This window comes from Xyrauchen texanus, chromosome 3 (genome assembly GCF_025860055.1).
Source record: "Xyrauchen texanus isolate HMW12.3.18 chromosome 3, RBS_HiC_50CHRs, whole genome shotgun sequence".
NCBI classification, from domain to species: Eukaryota; Metazoa; Chordata; class Actinopteri; order Cypriniformes; family Catostomidae; genus Xyrauchen; species Xyrauchen texanus.
This window is the reverse complement of record NC_068278.1, coordinates 48,917,274-48,941,443: the sequence shown is the minus strand read 5'-3', so window position 1 is coordinate 48,941,443 and position 24,170 is coordinate 48,917,274. Positions and strand designations below refer to the sequence as shown.

General features: G+C 38.1%; 1 protein-coding gene across 1 annotated transcript in view; it reads right to left on the bottom strand.

Moving 5' to 3' along the window:
- The window catches only part of LOC127626776 (transmembrane protein 132C-like), a 329,864-nt gene extending 306,030 nt beyond the window's left edge, over positions 1 to 23,834 (bottom strand). Inside the window, exon 1 of the mRNA XM_052102808.1 lies at positions 23,214 to 23,834. Coding sequence (XP_051958768.1) covers positions 23,214 to 23,433 — 220 coding nt within the window. The 5' untranslated portion in view covers positions 23,434 to 23,834. The remainder of the gene's footprint in view (positions 1 to 23,213) is intronic.
- Between the last annotated feature and the right edge of the window lie 336 nt (positions 23,835 to 24,170).

Below are 24,170 nucleotides of genomic sequence, written 5' to 3'. Positions count from 1 at the left end.
ATGGATTTAGAATAGAGGTTGGCTGATATAGCCTTGATCACCTGCATGGATTATCACAGACTGACCATCATGTAACATTCATAAATCAGAGGAACTTTTATCCAGCTGACAGATCAAGCACTTTGGTTAAGAGGTAGATTTTTTGAGTCAGTGGCGGCTGGTCCATAGAGGCGCTGGGACACTGCCCCACCTAGTAAAAGTGGGTTTTTATTTTTTTTAAATAAACATTTTTAAAGTAATTTTTTTAAACTTATTTTAAGTATGTGTGCATTTAAAATGCCTAATAGCGTGTCATATATAAAATATAAAATCATTACGTGGGGGAAAATTAGCTTCCTTTTCATCCCTTCTCTCGCTGGAGCAGTGCCAACCAATGCGGACACAACAGTCACATGTGCAAAAGAAATTTAGCTAATCAGAGGCCTCGATATTATGGCCTGATGGGCGCTGAGAGAAGCACCCCAGTCGGTACTTTTGACAGTCACATTCCCTCTCACCATCGTCTTATTGGACGACTGACAGTCTCTGCCAATAGATTGTAACACTGTAGCAATGATGAACGTGGACCCAGGAGCAGGATCTCAGCTGCCCAGTCTGCCCCCAAATTCAATAAGATCTCTTCAGCAAAATCCATTTGAGAGGAATACTTTGGTGAAGCAACTATGGGTAAAAGAGCTTGGCCCAGATAAACCTGACATAAAAATAAAACAACAGGCTAGCGAAAAGGTCAAAAGGTACACACAATGCTTCTCCTGTACTAGGTACAGCAGAAAGGCTTGGCTAGCTGGATGTAGTCATGCAAATGCCTTATTTTGCTTTCTATGTCTACTTTTTAAAATGACAGGGACAGACGGAACATGGACTGTTTTAGGATTAAGGGACCTAAAACATTTATCAGAGGATGAAGAAACATGAGTCTACAAGAGCACATATGGACAATAGTGTCAAGCTAGCAATCCTTGGCAAAGTCAACATAGCTACGCAACTGGATGAAGGCCACAGAATCATTAAGCAAGTAAGAAAGCATTTACATTTATGCATTTGGCAGAATGCATAATGCACAATGAAGAGATGGATAAGAATAGGCACATTTTATCAAAGCCAGCCTAACTCTGACTTCAATAATAGTCATTGAGAAGTTTGCCACTCAGAAGGGCAAAATTCCTGTATAAATAAGATGTCTGTTTCACATGCACACACATACATACACACACGTTTGTAAAAATGTAATTTTTGTAATATTGGCATTAAATAATATAAATAATTCAGTGTAAAACGCAATTTACTCTGCCTCCATAACAAAAAAACGAGAGCGTGCGTTTTCCCACACGCATTGGCTCAGACACCCACCTGAACATTTGGGCACCAGACGCCACTGTTTTGAGCGCTCGCCAGGAAGAAAAGAAAAAAAATGCTGGATATGAGTTTTGTGAATTACATCTGTTTAAAAGTGATATCCACATATTTGCAGATGGTATATCATAAGTTTTATTGATATTTGCCTTTTTTTATCATTAGACAAGACAGTTTAAAATTATAGGGGACATTTAAGGAGAGAGAGGGAGAATGAAACTGCGAGCACTTCAACATTATGAGCTCGTACGCATCTGTCACGGCTTTGATATATGGGACCAGTTAAATGAGGAGTGCACACACTTTCTATTATTGTAAGAACACAATGGCATGTCACAACAAAACAAACTGTGATTAGTTGTTTACATGTCTCAGACAGCTCCTTCACATGCAAGCAGGTGATTCTGGCCAGCTTCGTGGCTTAAGGAACCAATCGGCCAATGAGAATATGTATCGGCATCTGAATATCGGCCTCTGCAATATATTGGTCAAACACTAGTTTGGAGCAACATAAGAAAATTTACATTTTTATTCTTGGATGGCCTTTTCTTTAAGACTCTGTACACATAGGCAAAAAAGAAGGGAGCTCTGAAAATGCTAAATTATCTGAGCAGTCATCAGGGTCCTCGCTGTTTAAGCTCCAAATCTCAAAAATGTGCTTACTCGCCCAGCCTGAACTGCACAACCAAGAAGTCCCTGATGTGTTTTTAATTTGATTGCTGCATTAAATATCCATGGCCCCATATTGTGAAAATCTAAAAGAGGGGAGAACATGAAAACGACTGACATATACAGACAAGACACACAGGCTCTCAATGTGTGACTCATTACAGTCTGGCTTTGGGAGAGCAGGAAAGATTGAACTGGGGATTGACTGTTTTCTTATTTCTGCCAAAGCACTTGCCTCTCTGTCACCTCCCAAGCCATTATGCTGATGTTCATGCTATTTATTCTACTGCCTGGTAACAGCTCTCAGGAGGTGCCATGTTTGTCTTCATAAAGTCAAAGTGCTTTTGTCTGTTTGCAGCACATTTTAATAAAAACTAGTACTTCTGTAGTAGTGTACTGCTGACATAATCTTTCTCTCTCATTCATTCTCGCTCTCTCTCTCTCTCATTCTCCCGCTCTCTCATTCTCCCTCTCTCTCTCTCTCTCTCCACATAACCTGTCTGGACCCGTTATACCCCTTGGCAAATGTACGAACATGAACACGCGCACACACACCAATCTGATCTAATCCAAATGGAGTGGTGAGTATTTCTAACCTCTGATAATGAATGTAATTTTATTTTTATCCCTGGGACCTTCCATGAGCTGTGCCTGAGAGCATAAGCTTGGTAGATGTGTCTGACTGACTCTCTTTCCATACATGCACAAACGCACGTGCGCAGGGTGTCACTTGCTCTCTCAGTACTGGGCCATTCGGCACAGACATTATTTACATGTATTCACAAACCTATTTCTGGGACTTTTGAAAACAGAGCTCCTGATATAGAGAGCGATCAATGTTTTAAAATAAGATTATTTCTGGTTTCTCACATTGTCTGCTGGTTCTGTATTGTGAGATTGTGTGTAGGCAGATGAGATATGGGGAGACTTAAAGATCCTTGTCCCTGCCAGCTTTCAAACAATGCTGCTTTTGTAGGAGAACCAAAGTGCATTGCAGGTCTGAAATTTAAAGAGATGGTTACCCAAAAATGAAAATTCACTCATCATTTACTCACCCTCATATCATCCCAGATGTGTACGATTTTCTTTCTCCTGCAGAACACAAAGATTTTTTGAAAAATATCTCAGCTCTGTAGGTCCATTCAATGCAAATTAATTTTAACCAGAACTTCCTAGTGCTTGACCATGCACAGAGCGCTAGATGGTGCTATAGGAATTGTAATCGAACTTGAAATCTTGATCGCCAAAGAGACTTCTGTTAAGATGTACAGTGAAAACCAAATTTACAGAAATGGCTAAATATATATATATTTATTACATAAACTGGCAGCCAAAAGTTTGGAATAATGTAAAGATTTTGCTGTTTCGGAAGGAAATTGGTACTTTAATTCACCAAAGTGGCATTCTACAGATCACAAAGTATAGTCAAGACATTCCTGATGTAGAACACAGCACCATCACCATTTAAGAGAAGTCATTTTTTATCAAATTAAGACATATCCCATTTCCAGCAGCCATCACTCCAACACCTTAACCTGGACCAATAATTCTAAATAGACCATTTGATACTAGAAAATCACTTGCCATTATATCAAACACCGCTGTAAGCTATTTGGTTCTTTAAATGAAGCTTAACTAAACAAGAGGACAAGTACATCAGAGTCTCTAGTTTGAGAAATAGATGCCTCACATGTGCTCAGCTTACAGCTTCATTGAATTCTACCTGCTCAACACCAGTTTCATGTACAACAGTAAAGAGAAGACTCAGGGATGCAGGCCTTATGGGAAGAGTTGCAAAAAAAAGCCACTTTTGAAACAGAAAAAGAAAATGTTAGAGTGGGCAAAGAAACAGACATTGGACAACAGATAATTGGCGTGTTATGGATCTTAACCCCATTGAGTTTTGTGGGATCAGCTAGACTGTAAGGTGCGTGAGAAGTGCCCCACAAGACAGCCACATCAATGTCAAGTGCTACAGGAAGTGTGGGGTGAAATGTCATCGGAGTATCTGGACAAACTGACAGCTAGAATGCCAAGGATCTGCAAAGTTGTCATTGCTGCACGTGGAGGATTTTTTGATGAGAATCCTTCGAAGTAGTTTAAGAAGTTCGGAATGCGTGCGTGCGTGCGTGCGTGGTGAGCGGTAGTGTAGCGGTTAGCGTGCTGCGCTATGAACCTGGCGACCCGAGTTCGATTCCTGCTCATGGCCAACACCAGTGACGATTATCTGAACCGGTCCTGGGTCAACCCTAGATTGACTCAGCCTAAAATGAGTACCTGGTGTGTAAACATCACCACTGGGGAGACAAAGGCGGTCGGGCGTGGTGCTGGCCACCCACTCCCTTGTGTACTGTTCTGGCCTTCATAGGTGCTCGTTAACAGCACTTGCCCCTACAGTCTGTTAAGGCTAAATGGGGGATCTTTGTTTTGTTTGTGTATATATATATATATATATATATATATATATATATATATATATATATATATATATATATATATATATATATATATATATATATATATAAAATATTTAGCTTTGGACAATATTTTTAAGCCATGATATATGGCAGTGAAAATTTTGGCAGGGCAAGTAAAGGTCTGAAGCACTGGCCCGACCACAAAATCCTTAGCGTTGAGCCCTGAAATTATTATTATCAGTTACAATGACTCTTAAAGGAGTGAAAACAATATTAATATTACTTTTACTCATGTAAAATCTTAAAACAATTTTGTAAAGGTGATGTATAATGAAAAGGAATACATAGCACAGTGTTGCTCTTTTCCTCCCCAGTGCTTTTTGGCATATCAGGGCTGCCTACTGTTTGAGAGGTTCGACTTGACTTCAACTGTAATGCTTTAAACTAGAAAATTCTCACCAGAATTGAAATTGGTCACATCAGTTTTGAGGTCTGCGCTTCAAAATATTGGTTGTTGCACGCACGTGCCAGAGAGAAGAGCATATCATGATCGCGAGCTGGTTCCGTTACACTCAAGTGCAGATGAGCAGCCTTTAGCTGATTGCGAGATTATCATTCAAATCTGCCTCGGCAGTCCTAAATTAGCTATCACTTGGGCGGCTGCTGAAATATATTCAATGGGAGAACCATGGCATTGTTCTTTCCCTGCTGTACACAACCCAGTCCGAATAGACCCGTGACCCACCAGTTGAGAAACACTGCTTTAACACACACACACACACACACTTATGTCAGAGCCCATCGCCTCACTTCTCTCTGACATTTTCTCCACTGCAGCTGTGTGTGTGTGTGTGTGTGTGTGTGTGTGTGTGTGTGTGTGTGTGTGTGTGTGTGTGGTGCAAGTTGATGAGTCTGACAGGCAGTCGAGGAGGAAAGGAGATGCACACGTGCAGCTGAGATTCTCTGTCCAGTTGCATTTTTCTTCTCAATAATGTAGATAAGCAAATGAACATGGTATGAAAACCGTACATTTTTATACTGTGGTATACTGCTGCAACCCTACTAGGGACCAGAATATAGAAACTTGTCTGTGTACTCTTTTGACAAGGCACAATACACCACCAAGAACAACCTAGTAACCACCCAGCACAGACTACTTCTTTTGCTGCTCCCATTAGGGGTCGCCACAGCAGAACATCCATGATCCGCATATATAACTTGGCACAGGTTTTACGCCGGATGCCCTTCTTGAAGCAGCCCCCAGTGGCTGGGGGACTTTCACTCACACCTACGGGGCAATTTAGAGTCTCCAATTCACTTAACCTGCATGTTTTTGGACTTGTGGGGGAAACCGGATTAGCTGGAGGAAACCTGCGCAAACACAGGGAGAACATCCACGGCAAACTCCACGCAAAAGGCCCAACCACCCAGCACAGACTAGCTATCAAAAATCAACACCCTGGCAACACCCCAGAACTCCCTGTTTTGCACATGCATCACTTGATTGAGGAAAAGGCGAGGAGGCTGAGGAAGACATTGATGCCTTTTCATTCGTTCTTTTCAGTCTGTAAAAAGAGAAGATTGAAAGGCCAGATTAGTGTCTTTCTCCAGTTTCAGATCAGCATAAAGCCAAATTACAAACACACACATACATATCGTTCAGCAGGATTCAAAGGTCAGATACAAAGATAATCTACAGAGGGAGGGAGTTAGCCAGATGAATAGTGGATGAAGGAGGTCATGGAGGATTGTAGTTAGTCACTTTATACTGCTCTAGTTCTCTTCGTTCAGTGTGTTATTCTACTGTGATTATATGGATGGGACTTTGAGGACGCAAAGCTATTTTAAACAATTACACACTCACGGAGTGCTGAAAGTAGAACAAGCTCTCTCTGTCTCCCTCAGAAACACACACATTTTCACATATTCGCTAGAGATGTGAATCTTCACTGGCCTCACGATTCGATTCGATTATGATTCAAAGGGTAACGATTCGATTATAAAACGATTCTCGATGCATCTTGTCCTTCAATTTCTTTCTTTTTCAGTTTCTTTAAAAAAAACAAAATTTACACCATTTTTTCCCTTTCAACTTTTTATTTAACAGCCGTTTTAAAATATCAGAACGAGCCACATTACATAAACTGGCATTTTACATTCAGTATGAGCTGTGACCAAAATATGGAACATCCACAAGATTAAATAAATGCTTCTACAGTTTAAAAGTTATTCCGTTTCTTTCTTTCTTTCGAACCTTATAAAAAATATCTTAAAAGCACAAGAAAAAAAAAATGGTTCTCTATCAAAACACACTGAATACGATTACTTCAACTGATAATTTTTTTATTTTTGTTTAAGCATTGTAAATCATTTAGAAGTATTTGATTATTCTTTAAAATTAAATTATGCCATGCTATTCATTTGAATTTTTAACCACTGGTCCAGGATATATCAGCTTCTATAAGAGTGCAGCTGTCAGCTTCTCCTCTTCTCACCTGCACAGGTGATGGTAAAGCGGTTTAAATAGCACAGTTGCTGCTTCATAAATGTATCAAGCACCTTGTATGCACTGTTCCATCGGTTTGCTCTGCGAGTAGATCACACGACCCTGTCGCAAAAGCTACGATGGATTTCAAACCTTTATCATCAGGTGTGCACACTGTCTTGACAAGCAAGTAACCAGCAATGACCGGAAATAAAGCAAAAGCCAATGAAATGGAGATTGCGCAAGAGTAGAGAACGGCATCGGGGAAAAAATAAAATAATTAAATGAAAACATCACCAACATCTCCCGAACTGTTGCCTAGTTTTCCCTATTGTGTCCAAATCGGTGCAATAATTGGTGAGAGTCTCTCTCACCCATTGCTATGGCGTGGGTTTGTGAAAGAATTTCGGGCACCTATGTACATGTGTTTGATACAGTTGGTCTGCAAACGGCAGTGTTTGTGCACTTGACTTTAGTGTATGCACTTAACTCGTGTCTTTGTTTTCACATCTGTCTTTGGCGAGCACTACTGCTCTGCCGTGATTTAAACTGAACTCGGAATCGATTCTGATTCTTTTGATAATCGATTCAGAATCATTTGAGTATGATTTTTTTCCCCACACACCTAATATACTGTACACACACACTCTATCTTTAAACTTCTTATTTCCGCCATTGTCAAGGGGAGGGTCCACATAATAGACAGATCTTATAATATTCTGCATTGATACTTTTAACGATAAGTTATTTGTGGCAGCTATAATTGTAATCTTGATTATTTATTCAATTCGACTAATTGTGCAGCCCTACTGCAGACTATACATATACAAGAGACCACAGTTTGTCGGATTTACTATTTATAGGTATGTGTTTGAGTATTAACATTTGTTTTATTCTATAAAGTACTGATAACATTTCTTCCAAATTCCAAATATAAATATTGTCATTTAGAGCATTTATTTGCAGAAAATGAGAACTGGTCAAAATAACAAAAAAAGATGCAGTGTTTTCAGACCTCGAATAATGCAAAGAAAACCAGCTCATATTCATTTTTAAGCAACACAATATTAATGTTGTAACATAGGAACAGTTCAGAAATACATTTTTGGTGGAATAACCCTGATTTCCAATCACAGCTTTCATTCATTTGGCATGCGGTGGTGAAGTGATGTACAGTTCCAGTACAGTGTGCCAAACCATATTAGTATCATGCATCCTCTACCATCTAGCACTCAGAAACAACCTGCAAGATCAATAGTTGCACTGTGCAAATTGCATTCAGCTGCAATTGTTTTGTTTGTGTTTGCATCATTACTTGATTTGCATAATATCTTTATTAAATCAGATGCTAAAATAACAAAAAGTTTCTATCCTTCTAATACACAAACCCGCCCTGAAGGGAAAGAGCTGTAATCAGGCTCCTGGAGAACCTGTGTGATAGTGTGTTGTGTATGTGTTCATCAAGTTCTTTGAGAATAGTTCAGAAAGAAACTTGGTTTAGTTTAAATCTGTAAAGCACAGAAAGCAAAATTATTTTATCATAGATGAGAGAAAAGTAGAAAAGAAAACCAGTAGAGCGCAATTCTCCTCTCACACAGCGATTCCCCCTCTCAGCATAAGGGCTTCAGTGATAGAGCCTCTGCTTAAAACTTTAGACATTTCGACTCTGAAATACAAAGAAGTGAACGAGTCCTGAACAATGATTTTCTCGCTCTCATTTTCCCCTCACTCTCTTTTTCATCTCTCTGTAGAGAGACCCGCCAGACTGATCTTCAATCTTACCTCCTGCTTGTAGGGATACTTGCGGGTTAAGCCCTGGGCTAAACTCTACTCTTCCACACAGTTTTGGACCTCTTTTCTGCACTAACAGGGGAGAACAGGTTTAGCAGAGAAGGACAGATGAGAGACTGAGAAGACAGCGAGTTAATTTAAGAGAGTGTGCATGTGGAAAAGAGTCAGAAAAAGACAGGAGGCGGCAGGTAAGGTAGGTGAAAAAAAAGTGTATTAAGCAGAGGAGGAGAGCTGGACGGAGCGTTTGGCTGTTAGTAGAACTCAAATAAAACCATCTCTCCTTCCCTGTGCTCTCTCACTCATTCTTTGTACCAACCTTAATTACCTCGCTCAGGAATGGCAAATAAGTAAACAGCACTTAAACAGCTAGCTGGGAGAAATTGAGAGATTTAACAGAATGTGGATTGAGAAAGTTGGTATGCTGCTTTTACATAGAAGGAATTGGAAAATAACACAACATTAGCAAAACAATAAAATCATAGCAGTCGACTGATATGGATTGTTCAATGCCTGATGCAGATATCTAGAGAGCAGGGTGGTCAATAGCCAAAATAATGCCAATATTAACCATATAGGCCTACAGCAATAAAGTGCAACATTTCCAGCCTAATTTTTCAGTCATCTAGGTTCAATAAGTATTTTTCTCAATCATGTTGTCCACAGGGATTTCATTAAATTCTTCATAAAAGAGTCATGAACCGAACCGAACCAATCCAACCAGCGCCGACGTAAACCACCTCATTACAAACTTTGATTTGAAGTGAAAAGGTATTTGAAAAAAGACTAAGGTACAAGACTGTGTACTTAATGTCTTTAAAAGGGAATTAACTACATTTCAGAATGACATTGTCGAATTTGAAATGATAAAAAAATATTGATTTAAAGTTGTTGAATATATGATTAAGTATAGAAACAATATATTTAAAATGTATTGCAAAATATGCAGATATTTGAAAATACAAAATTAATTTGAGCGACTCTATTGTGTCATTCAAAGTGCATCATGGTAGTGGCATTAAGTTTGTTTGGCTCGCTTTGTTGGCCGTGATTCTATGATTGGTGAAACTTTCACAGCTGGACTATGGATAATGTAGTTCTTCACCAGAATTCTGCTATTAAACACAACTTTTAAACAATGATGTTGAAATAATGCAGACTGATGGCTTCAAAAGAGGGACATGCCATCATTTAACAACCTCAAATGAGCAAATGAGACATAAGCCAACATAAAATTGCATTTATCATTTAACGAAATTAAATGGAATTCTATTATATTGCTGTCATACAAGCACTCGTCCCAACTGTTAATTGTACTAACTCATTAAAACTGAAACTTTTTCCTTAGGATAAATGGCTTTTGTTTTTGTTTTCCTCATTTGTAAATCACTTTGGTTAAAAGAATCTGCATGTAAATCTAAAATGTGAATTTCTCACAATATTTACTCAAAACTCATTCAAGCATTGCGATTAATCGCTCTGCCTGATATATTGGTGTGCCACCTATTTTTAACCTTCCTATTGTGTTCTGGTCATTTTTGACCCGGGAGAGGTAGAAGACATATTTTAAATATCACAGTTTTTAAGTACGGAAACAAAAATGTATGACTTTGTAAAGGCTATCAAAACACACATAATAAGTACCAACACAAACATGACAGATGTAACAAATATTTTTAAAAAAAAGAAAAAAAAAAAAAGGTACTACTGTCTAAATGTTAGACTAATAGTCACATTAGTCTAAATGGGGCTTGAAAGAGGAAATTGTCCACATTTTACACAGTAGCCATCTGATGCCGAACCAGCTTGCAGCATACTCATGCATCAACGTTCAGCAGTTCATGCAAGTAAATACAATAGATTTAGCTGAAAAACATAGTAAAGTATTCATGCACCGTTATCCCTGATGTTGTTTTAACACAAATAAATGAGGTACAATAAACATAGATCCTAACATATCCATTAAGTAAGTGTTTTGAGTTAAGAGGATGATTTTAATGTTCTCTAATTCTACTGGAATTTTTAAATTCAATAAATGTATCTGAGCTTGTTTTAGTCCATTCTCATTGAATCAAGCATGGCATTACCAAGGGTGCCAAAAATATTGGCATATATTCAAATATTTAAGCTCATAAAAAAAAAAAAAAATTTACTAATATTTAAATGAAGGCAATTAATGATAAAGATTATTTTTTATTTTTTCATGAGAGAGATAGAGCTAGAGATTAGATAGATAGATTAGATAGATATACACACATTTATATTTATTTTCACAGTAAGCCACATTCTCACAATATCCCGCTTTTCTGGTGTCCATCTGAACGTACCGAGTGACAGAACCGTTTGCTCAACAAATGTAATAAACTTGTGTCCACACTCAATAGCGCAACCCAGCGCATTCTGTTATAACTGCCAGTTTTAGTTTGTGTGTTCAGGATTTAACATGCATCTCACTAATATATATATATATATATATATATATATATATAAAACTTTGCAAAATCAAATAGTATTTTTACTATTCTAATAATCATAGCAGAACGAATATTCGAATATTTGACTACTCGTGCACATCCCAAGTAAATATGAGCAAAGAAGGCTGTGAAACAACATCTGAATTGTTTAGCCTTTTGATCTTTCATTCAAAAAAATTCACAAAAATCTATCCTTTAATTGAAGTAAAACAATTGAAACGGGAGAAATATCTCATTATTAAAGGTGGGGTATGTGATTTGCAAAACGGCCGGCAGATTTTGAAAATACACAACTCTAAGGTCCTACCTTCTCTCCTCCAACGCTGGCCCTGACTCCACCCATTCGAAAAACATGGACGCGCAATCATGCACGAGCGAAAACTCAGATGCGCAGTGTTCTAGCAGTGTTCTAGACTCACTAATCAAACAGTGCATTCACCTGTCAGACAATTTTTCAGAGCAAATTGTTGACACAGCAGGAGGAGGGGTTCGCATACCACTCTTGAAAGGTGTAGAGCTGATTTTCTCATAACTGTAAAAAAAAAAGAACATAGCCAGCCCTGGCGTCTGTACAGCGGTCTTCTATTCAAAACAGGATTCATAGAAATGTGGAACAACCCCACTAGCACTATAAAAGCTCTATTCTCTATACATAAATACAATCGCTTCCTGTTACTGGGTCACGAGCTTTGAGTATGCGCACGAACGGGACACGCGCGCCAGGGTGGTGGGGGGAGGGGCATGGTACGACCGTTTGATTGACACATTTTCTGTCCAATGATTCTAGATGGTCTTGAAAATGATTGGCTGGAGTTTTTCGAGTCCTGCCCGTTCCACAGATGATTAAATTGCTTAATTTTCATTTCAGTGCTTCTAATTTACAGCCAGTAAGTGGGTTAGGAATAGGATTTCAAGTTATTTTGAAAAAATGGTCAAAAAAGAAAATCACATACCCCACCTTTAAATAAATATTTTTCTCCATAACGCATTTTGCCTGAGTGTTACCTTTTTTGGAGTTTATTTATGTTATTTGAACAGTTAAATTAAAACAGTTTTTTATTGTCTCAAAACTTCTTTATAATATATATATATATATATAATATAACTTGAGTCAAAGCAAAGATAAGTTATTTTGAGTAAACCAAACTTTTTTTTTCCTAGGAAACATTTAACTTTTTTCAATACGATTTTTCAATGAACTTCTCCGGGCTTACAGTGTGTTGTATACTTGAGTTGTACTGATTTTAAGTTGGAAAAGAATATGTTGGTTTTATATCTTTTGACCACCACGTTGTATTGAACAGTTATGAGTAAGAAGAAATTCATTCAAATTACTAGTAATTCTCACATTAGATTTTAATATAAATTGTATTTTTTTAATTATATTTAGATAAAAGTTCACAGAAATGTTGATAAAAATAAGATGTCTTTACATGTATCACACAAGTTAATGTATAATTTGAAATATCAAAGTATTTCTACATTTTATTATTTCTAAAAATAAAATGGCATTTTAATGAATTTTATATTTGTTGGTTAACATGCCATCTTTTTAACTTTAACTTTTAACTTTAACGCATTTGGCAGATGCTTTTATCCAAAGCGACTTACAGTGCACTTATTACAGGGACAATCCCCCCGGAGCAACCTGGAGTTAAGTGCCTTGCTCAAGGACACAATGGTGGTGGCTGTGGGGATCGAACCAACGACCTTCTGATTAACAGTTGTGTGCATTAGCCTACTGCGCCACCACCACTCACTTTTAAGTGTATGAACAGTTAAGAACTTGTTAAATGACTTACAATATAGTTTTAGATGAAAACCATTGGATTATGAATGATTTATGAATGCAAAAGGTGTATGCAGATTCTGAATGCAATAGGAAGGTTAATATGGGAACAGATTTGTAATCTGCACTGTACATATCAGATATCTATAAGAATTGCACTATGTATGTGTATATCTATGTATGTGTGTGTCTGTGTTTATATATGTATGTGCATAATAATTTTTTATTATTATCTATGTCTTGCTGCTGTTTTTGTATTGTTTTTTGTATTGCTGTGCACTAGAAGCTCCTGTCACCGACACAAATTCCTTGTATGTGTAAGCATACTTGCAATAAAGCTGATTCTGAATAAAAACAACACAACCAGCTACTGTAGCTAATATAGCCAATCAAGATGTAATGCTATTGAATCAATCTTAGTCATTTTATGAGGTATATAATAATTGCACCTTTTTCACTTTTTAAAAATTGCAGTCACTTAGCAAAGATTACTGGCTTCGTACCATCACTCATAACACGTTAGCAGAATCAAAGCAGTGTTACTTTGAAGAGCTAAAATTCGAAATCTCTTACAGTGACTGCAGAATTCTGCGTGAAAGCAAATACCGCAGGTCTTTCCTACTACGCTTCCGCAAAGTTCCCTAAAGATTACAGCACTCTTCCCCCACCTCAAAATCAAAGGTTGGAGGAGAGAGAGAGAAGAGGGGAGGGAGAGGAGAGGAGAGGGAAAGGTAAGTGGTGTAGGTTTGTCTTATCAGGGGAAAACAGGCAGGGATATCTCTGATGCCTCAGGGTGAAGCTGCTGCCATTTCACCAAGAGTAAAAGAGAGTGTGAGAGGTAGAGGGGGGGGTGGGTTGAGCCACACACAGGCAGGACCCACTGTACCCTTTCCTGTGCCCATCTAACATAATGAATAACATTTTGGCTGCATGAAAATCACTGGCCCCACCTCACACCCCACCTCATCTGTCAAATTAAGCCTCAAAATGTCAGATGTGCATCAATATCACTGTAAGTATGTCTATGTGATGCATGGATGCAAGTGTTGAGGGTATTATTATGTGTACACACACACACACACACACACACACACACACACACACACAAAGGAAGTGACTGTCTCAGGGATCAGAACAGTCAGTAGAAATGTCAACAGTTTATCAGAAATTATATCACACTTTACAATCTCCATGATATTTATGATCATCAGCCACTCTATGGAAGGTCATTGTTCACACTTTTTAAAAGGTCAGTTCACAGGAAAAGTAACCTATCTAAAATTTGAAAAAAAATCTGTTTTATTTGTATTACATGTGGCATCTTTCACTAGTTCTTTTTGTATACACAGTCATTTTCATTTCTCTGGCTTTCCTTTTCTAGCTTTTGTGATGTCTATTTCTATTTTATTTGGAGCATGCAGAATCAACATTTTAATGCCCACAATTTCAGCTACATACTGCATTCTGCATTTGCTAAATAAACCTTAATTTAACCTTGATTTGACTTCATTTGATCTGTTACTTCATATTCTGTCCCTATAGGTTGAAAAAAAAAAAAAAAAGTGGTCATCTATCAGTTCATCTATTTAAAAGGACAAATATACACCAGGTCATTCATCTGGCCACCAAAAGAGAGTAATAGAAATTGTTTATGAGATGATGGGAAACATTCAGAACAGACTCCTGCACCATCCGGGATAAATTTTTTTGGCTATTTCTAGTTTTTTTTGCTAAGGACGTTTTTTTGTTGTGAACAGAAGTATTATTTATCGATTACTGCATCACAGGTATCCAGACACAGTGTTTCCCCTTCCAGAAGATGCGCAAGTAAATCCGCTCTATCTTCCTCTATCGCTTGTGCAGCTGTCAGCAGCGTGTCGAGCAGTTGTTGAGTTTAGTGCGAGCGTGCGCAGTGAGGGCGCAGTTTGTCCCATAGTTACTGAACTTAAGATGTTATAGATGTATAAACCTTTCTAAACCTGTTAATTTGACATTCAAATGGTGTTAAACTGTGTCTCCGTTTGTTGTAAAATTTGTGATGTTTTAGTGCCCCCCCACCCATCCCATATGAGCCGTGAAAGGGGGGAAAATGCACTCCAAAATAATGTTAATATGACACGGGAAGGTTCAATAATATTCACGAGGAAAACGGCAATTCATTGGTCCATGAGATGTTGTGATCCCCTGCCATCCTGTGTTGCCACATGAAATTAAGTAAGTTTGATACGCGTTTTATGCGGTGACGTCACTGCGTGTATTTGTGTGTGTGGTGGGATCTCTTTTACAGTGTAGAAAGAGCACAACTGTATGGGGCTGGCAAGCGTTAAATTGTGTCAAGAATCTTTAATTATCCTTGTGAAATATAATAGTGGCGCTCATAATTTAGCAGTGCCACTGCAAAATGCACATAGGGGAAACAGTGAGAGCAGTATGGTCATGCCAAGCAGACAGTCCATCTGATGGAACTTATGCCAGGCAAAGTGATGGAGTAATCTGCTGCCAAGATCAGCCACACACATATCTACACACAACACTGTGAGCACCCCACCCTACTCTGAGCAAAATCACTTAGGTCTCATCATATCTCAGTACATCCAATGTGCAATATGGCTAACCAAGTGTCCAGTCATAATTTCCCCCTTACTGCAAGTATAATAACCATTTAAATATAAACAACAATATTTTAAATCACAGATGAGTTTACTTGTAGTTCAGTTTTCTTGAACCAAATAAGTACATTTAATTAGAAAAAGTATGTAAACCAATTAGGGCTGAAACGATCAGTCGTCGTTTTCGACAATTTCAATTGTCGAATAGTCGCTTAATCTCATTTAAAGCAACATGAGATAATTTGAAACGCTAATGATGATGCAGGAGTGCAGCACTTCAGCTCACGCTTGATTGAGGAGAGGAAGAAAGCACAGCTTACAGTCCAGATGCACTGTAAACTTTCCAAACAGATTAGGGTGATGTGCATTGCCAAGTAAATGTAAATTTTGTAAATGCAACGACTGAATTGTTCAGTTTAAGGGGGTACCAAACTGCGAATCCTGAACAAAACAGTTTGGTGAATACATGTTTACACATTAGCTTCTACTCAGCTGACAAGCAATGAAAGTAGCTACGTGGTTAGAATTTTTTTTTAACGTTTTTAATTTACTATCCAGCATTGCATCTCACCAACTAGGTAACAACATAACGTGCAATCAACACTCAACAGACACAATCCACCACCGCACCGTCGTCTGCTGAGCTGCAAAAAGTTGCTCTGATGTTTACCTTTCAATCTGCTATGTTACTGACTGCACTAACAAACTATAGCTGGTTAAAAGAGCAAACAGATGTGATAAGCATGAGAGACATGGTTTTAAGGGACAGAGTCAACGTTAAATTAGCTATATTGAAAAGGGACTATGATGGGGTCATTGTTTATTAACTTTCCAGTATGTATTTCACAAACTAGTTAGCAACTTATGAAGACCGCTTACCTCCGCACCGTCTAAAGAACCACCGTCAGCTCAGCTCTGTAAACAATGGAGTCGGAGCGTGCTCTGCTGGGCAAACTACACTATGACACCAATTCTAAATTGCATTTCTGCATTATATGGTAAAGTCAAGTGGTCTGAAAAAAAAAAAAAAAAAAAACTTTTCATATCTGTGCATATCGGAAAACATATTTCGCAGATACCGATATATCTGAGATAGGCTAATATCAGCCAATAATATCGGTCAGGCACTAGTTCAAATAAGGAAGCAGGTTGTATAAATACTCTGACCGCACAGAGATATGCCTGTTTCAGAGTCGCTTGAGTTACGTGAAAAACAGCTAATAAACTGTCTCGTACGGAGATGCTCATCACTCATGGACGCTTGCTGCAGCTAGATTATAACGTGATAGCTCGTGACGTAGTGAATCATAATATGCGTCACAGTGTACATCTTATAGTGAAGAAAATCAGCGATGCGCAGCTCTATTAAGAAGAGAAAGTTTTTTTTTTTAGTTAAAGATGAATCGCCCAAAAAGGACACACACTCTACACGGTTGACCAATCACAACAGACTAGGTCAGCTGAGCAATCAAAGCAGACTGGGCTTTTCTGAAAGGGGGGCTTTAAAGAGACAGGACCTTAATCCGAGTGTTTGAGCTAGAGGATGAAACTAGGTTTAGCAGAAATGTACAGTATGAGAATTTTTTTTTTTTGAACATTAAAGCACGTAAACCTATTCTAGTGGACCCCAAAATAAAATTATGAACCTGTAAATAAGCATAATAATAAACGTTTCATTTCCTCTTCAAAATGGAGCAGCCTCTTTATTGCCCTCTGAGATTATATTTGATTACAGATTACAAATTTCAGCCATCCTCCCTCATTGCCGTCATCTCATTTCTCTTCTTCACATCTCTTAAATAAATCACTCTTATTTTATTACTATTTTCTCCCTCGATATAAACAGCTCATTATCCCCCCCTTCTCATCTTTTCTTTCGCTACTATGCCTCTCTTGACACTGTCATTTTCTCCATCTATCGGAGGTCATCAGAACGGCAGCGTTCAGGTAAACAATAACAGAATCACACTTCCTTCTATTTGCATAATGAGGCCTATTTGACTCCAATTATCGTAACAAGTAGCACCACCCCTAAGCCTCTCATCACCCTCTTAATGAGCGTTAATTATTCCATCTAGACAAACAAGAGACACCTTTAACACCTCCAGTACTCTCACTTTATCCCTTCACTCACCCTCCGATCATCACAGGAGCGAGAATCCAGCCTTATCGATACTGAAAATGGCAATATGAAAAGAAAGAAGAGAATGATAGTCAAATAGTTACACAAAAGTTTAATTGTAATTTCCAAAGCCAATTCCATATGGCTACAACACATCCAGAAGTCTGATAAAAAGCTGATCATTTCTCAGGCGTTGTGAGGGCACATACGTGTTAAATGAACTGCTGGCCAGCAGTCGTTAATGACAGAGAAATTCCTTCCAGCAGCCTGTAAATAGAGCAAGTGAGATTTTTCTTGAAGCAAGCAGAATAAAACAGATGTATGGCATGACTAAATATATTGATATCTCTAGTCATAGCTTCTCTTTTATCTAGTCATCACTGTCTTTATTCTGCTTTGTCTGGCTGACAATTTGCAGCATACTCAAATTCTCTTTTTAATCCTGGCTTTATATTTATATACCTGTCCTTCCCTAATGCAAAAATCTCCTTCACAGGTTTCTCAGTGAATGAATTAAAGGGGCTGTGTGTGTTTGCCTAATTCGTAATACACAAATTCAAAATGTTTCCACCGTACAGCAATGCTCCACTGATCTAATGATTTTCTCCTCCTCTTCATTCTTCCTTTCTGAATCCAACTGAAATCAATCTGCTGAAATGAAAGTTTTCAATTTTAGTATGTTTGCAAAATGGGAGCTTGCTAACTGGTCTTTCTGCCATTTTAATGGAAAAAAAAATTCGGTCTTAGCATACTTTTTCTCGCCAGCTCTGTGAGTTAGAAGTGACAGAACAGCACTAAAATGACTTTGTATGGAAACACAAGATTCTTAAGAAACATTTACCTTAGACTCCTGAATAACAATGCTCTTTTGTTCTGAATTATAGAGCCATCTTGGAACCAGGGCAATCTAAACTGATGACATTTCATTCAATAGTAACTTCTCATAAATTGAAAGGAGAAATATTGAGGGGATATACGAAGAGGGAGAGAGAGAGAGCGAAATCTTTCCCTGGTGAGTTTTATTGTCTTCCTCTGGGTCATTATCTCAATTAAAAACATAGGAGATAATGATCACAGTCATTACTTTCACCCCTCCCCTCGTATATCCCTCATTTCTCTTTGTCAGTGCCAATCTTTAGGGAAATATCTTCTTGGTTATACCTCTTTAAAAAACGATTATTAAAAGTACACACACACACACACACACACACACACACACACACACACACACACACACACACACACACACACACACACACACACACACACACACACACACACACACACACTCTTGAATTTAATCTGTCCATTTTAAGAAACAAAGCAAAAATTCTGTATTTATTGCTTTGCTGGAGAGTTTGTCAGCAAGAAATACCACAAAGGAAGTATGTGTCTGAGTATAAGCATGCCTGAATGCCTGCATGGTGGGTGTGTGTGCATGTTTGTATTTGCGTGTGTTAATGGAGAGAGAAATAGATTAAGGCTTCACAGCCTCCCTAGAGCAAATCATCTCCCCAGTGTCAGCCAACCATCCAACATATGGGCCCCTTACTCGGCTCGCTGACACGGCCAGTGTGTCTGTGTGTGTTTGTGTTGCAGGGCAACTGTGTTTGACAGCCTGATAGTCTGACGGTTTTAAATCACAACTCTGGTTTTGTTACAACTATTCAAACCTAAAGAAGAGCCTTGAAACTCTCAGGGATCTGAAAATGCATTCAGACACTGAAGGGAGAGATGATGAAGATGAAGCAGAGAGATGTTTCACAAGCTTTACTGGGAAGACTCCTTCGGTAAACATCAATCTGCTTTAGTCAATTAAGCTTCCAAAACAACCCAAAGCAACAAAAACATTTATTCCCTGATTTATCCATGGTTGAGTACAGGTGCATTTTCAGACCTTCAATTGCAGATAAATTGCAAATTTGGAGTAACTCAATCACAGATCTGTTCTCACATGCTAGACAACATATAATCTCTTTCTGCCTCTGGCTTCAATTCATCAGCAGCTCTGTAGTATTAACCCTCCTATTGCGTTCAGGTCATTTTGACCCAGGAGAGGTATATGATCATTTTTTTATACCACATAGTTTTGTGTACAGTAACCAAAATGTGTGACTGTCACAACTATCAAAACACACCTTTTTTTCAGATGTTTTGATAAAATGGTTTAAGAGATATAACCATTAAAAAAATTATCTTTTGCATTCACGGGTCAATCAGTTGTGCATCAATTGTGCCTTTACACTTGATATTATGATCATAGGTGAATTACTGACCAGGCCAATTGGGCCAGTGCCCAGGGCTGCAAGGTCTCACGGCCCTTCTACTTTGAAAAAATATTTAATAGAAGCTTGAACATATTTGATACATGACTTTCTAGAGCCTTTAGATCAACATGATAAAAACTTAGCTGAAAAACCTGTTGTATGCTGTGTACTAGATGTTTAATGCCTCCTGGTGAAAGTTTCAATGCTCTTCTGGAAGTAGAAGACCTAGTAATATATTTTCCAAAATGGCTACCTTCACAATGTGATGTACTCGTCTTTTTAATGTGAAATCTTTGCTGATTTTATAATGTAAAATGAACAACAATTATATTTTTACTGACATTTCAAAATGAGTATTTATTGAATTGAAGCCACATATGTTCACTTAAAATTTCATTATTTTATAGACAAATCGTGTTGAAAATGTGTGTACCAAATATTATACAACAGGCTTTTGAGTGGAGGTCGACCGCTATATCGGTTTTGTTGATTTATTGCCACTGATAACGATTTCTGGAACTATCGGTTATTGGCAAAAATCCCCCGAAAATTGGCATTTTCCCCCGTTGTGTCCAGTGATGGGAGCGGCTGGGAAGGGCGTGCTGACATTATAAAGTATGAGAGCAACCTCTAGAGCCCAAATAAAAACTATCACTGATGCCTTATGGTGGTTGTTTAGACACTTGACTGCACATTGAATGCAGCGGAACACTGCACGGAGCTGAACAATGCAGATTTAAAATACAAACAACTAAAAAGGTATGTATACAGTACACGTTGTCATATCATTATAAAGTTATTAATTTCTTGAATAGATGCTGCATCAATAGAGAACACCAGTATATTTGCTGACCAGGCAGAGAGGGCGCAAACATTAAAGCTATCCTCAAGCTGTTCGAACAATGTGACAAAAAACATGCAAGTCCAACCCAAATGTTTAAATCAAATGTATTACCATCTATTTTGCATTAGTTTATATCCAGTCACATTTATGCTTTAGGCAGCTAAATTGCATATTTAAAGATAGTGAGAGATGAGGAAAATATCTTCAAGCAGTCAAGAGAAACGTATAAACAAATCAGAAATGCCTCCGATTTTAATTCATATTTTTATCCTCACAGTAATACCTATTTTTGTCATTTTGATTGGATAATCATGAAGTGATCGGTTTGTGTGTGTGTGTGTTTGTGTGTGTGTGTGTGTGTGTGTGTGTGTGAGAGAGAGAGAGACGAGTTTCTCAATGAGAAGTTAAACGAGTAAATGGGCAAAATACAAACAAAAAACATCACTGAATCTTATAGAAGTGTTAAAAAAAACCACAAGACACTGAAATCCATTTATTTGTTTGCCCTAGTTTCACATTAAAGAACCCATCACCAGAAGTGAAGTGATCATTGTCTTGGTTTTAGGGTAATAAAGAACATTTACCTCACGCTCTTCATGAGAAGAGAAACCCTTTGGCATGTAAAAAGTGCAACTGTAAAGTGCTGTGTATGTACTGTTCATTGTTAGTTGATGTTAATTTCAACATTTACTGAATACATTTTTAAAAATGTTACGTTATATATGACCTGTAATATTTAATTAATATTTTTATTATTTTCAGATGGCAAAGGCTTTAAATAAAGTACCAGTATGGGAGTATTTTACTGAAGTGTAAAATCAACTGGCACGGTTATAATGACAACCACAAACCTCCAAATATTCTTGTGACTATTGTGCAATTCAAAGGACGTATTCTTTGCTTGCAGTCTATATTACACGCGAGGCCACCTTTGATGCGAAGGCTGAAAAACAGTGATGATGAGGATGGTGGTTTAAGTGCTTGATTAGCAAGTGCTGTCTCCAGAGTCATCCTTTAAGATATCATCTAACCCAACACACACAGGTGCACACACACTTGGACTAAGCTGTTGTCCCTCATGTTTGGGATCTTCAACACTAACTTTGTAATTTTGAAACCCCCCACACTCTGACTTTCTGTCTGTCTCTCTTTCCCCCAAAGCCTAATTGTTTGTTGGTGACATGTCCAGTTGCAGACTTGCTGGGATAGTGAAAGCAAAAATAGATGTGAAGGTCAATGTGGGTCCTCAGCTGGAGAGAATGAATAAAAACAGGACACTGCTGGGACAAATGTCTGGTCATTTCATCATGTCTATTGCCTCTGCGGAGAGTGAAAATCAGGTGGCTCACCTTAACTACAGCGCATATATTTGTTTTATTCATTACAAATTACAATTAAGAGTCTTGTCCCCTTAAAACAACTTCAAATACAGAGTAAACTCGATTTTAAAGCTGAAAAAGGCAGAAAGAGTGAGCAAACCCCTTAACAAGGTACATCATATGACTTCTTGGATAAAAAAGCCTAACTTGACAGACAGTAACATTATCATAAGCAACATTTATATGAAATTTGTATTATCATAAGAAATGCAGTGAATTCGTGCAACATATTGCTGTTAATCTTGCCGACTCTCTTGATCTAAACAACTAATTTTACATGTTCAATTACAAATGAATGAGTACATTAAAAACAGAGAAAAAACAGCACGCGAGACGCTTCAGTCAAACAAAATTTGCTTGCATTCATTAATTAGCACATTAAGATCATGCTTTGGATTTTAACAATGCATTGCAGACGTTAATGTAGAATAAACTTTTATGTAAAATACCATATATTAACCTTTTAAAACATTGAATAGCACGTGTTCTTAAATGTAAGAAAATAAAACGCAAGTGTGTGTATAGATGTGTGAAGCGTTTCAAACTCTGCTCATGTCAGAAAACTGTATACCCATAAAAAGAGGTAGACGCAGGCTTCAGTCATCATATTTCTACGCCTCTTAGTAGCCAACTATAGACATGCATCATTTACTATAATACAGCAAGACAACAAGGTGAGCAAACAGCAGTTCTATTATTTATTACGCTTTGGCACAACAAAACCACCCGCCGATGTACCGCGCGCCACATACACGCATCACTTATCACAATAGTGTATGTATTCGTTTATAAATATATCAAGAGTACATTAAGATGTTAAAATGGGTCAAGTGGAACAGGGACCAGAATGAAAACGAATGCAATGAAGTAACTTTGCCTAAATGAAAGCGCACTGTCATTGCGCTTATCAGTAGACGATTAGATTAATCTGTTTATTTATTCTGCGAGACAGTGACTTTATAAGAGTAAACATATAATATTGCAACAAGTTTTGTATGTGCCTAAATGTTTTCTTACCTTCGTGGAGAGACGCGATGAGGACCGCGTGGAGTAACGCCATCCGTATAGCGATCATCTTTGGCTTTCTGAGTTGTAATATATTGTTCGAAAACAACATTATGAATAGTCTAGTTTGATAAGTTGATGAATAACTCAAATAATCCAATGAGAACTCATGAGAGAATGTAATTCTTTGAACAGGAGATTCTCGTTGCGGTCCCTCAAAACCCGTGTCCATAAACCGTCACCAAACGTCAGTCAAAACGACTCAAACAGTTTACTTTAAATGATAAAATCGTATTATAACCCAAGAAAAGTCACTCGTGCTGTTCTTCCGATGTCGTTATTCCTTTGTAAATAAAGTTTAAAACAGAAGTGTAGAGGTCCGGACCGGTGACGGTGTGGCGGGAGTCACACGCCGAAGAACTTCTTCACGCGAATGCGAGCTTGTGGAAAGGAAAAGACGCGCGTCCTATGAATTCGTCTCTTGGCGCACAGTAGCGCAAAACCAAAGGCGGTCGCCGTTGATTCTCTCTGAAATGTTCCCATCGCTCCTAAGACGCTGCTTTTGGGTTGACATTGCGTTGCCTGTTTCGCTTTGCCTAAACGAACTTGGTTACGTAGTTCTCCAGAGACAGAAAGGCCAATAGTCAAGCTGGTACTTCAGCTCAAAGAGAGGAAAGCGCGTGAAGATAAGGCGGAATTGATTGACACGTAAACTAGCCAATGGGGTGTTCAGACAGAACAGGTGCGCTTAAAAGATCAGCCAATCACAAGCAGGAAAACCCCTCATCCCTGCACCCATGCAGGCTGACAACAAACAGATGAGCAAAACCAAATTTTCTGTGGAGGAACACGCACAGTTTACACATGCCGTTCTCATGTTTTTTGAAAGATTAACTACATCTAAATGGTATTGGGTAAACGTTAAGGAAATTTATTGTATGGCTTTGTAGATGTATAGGGGTTTATGTT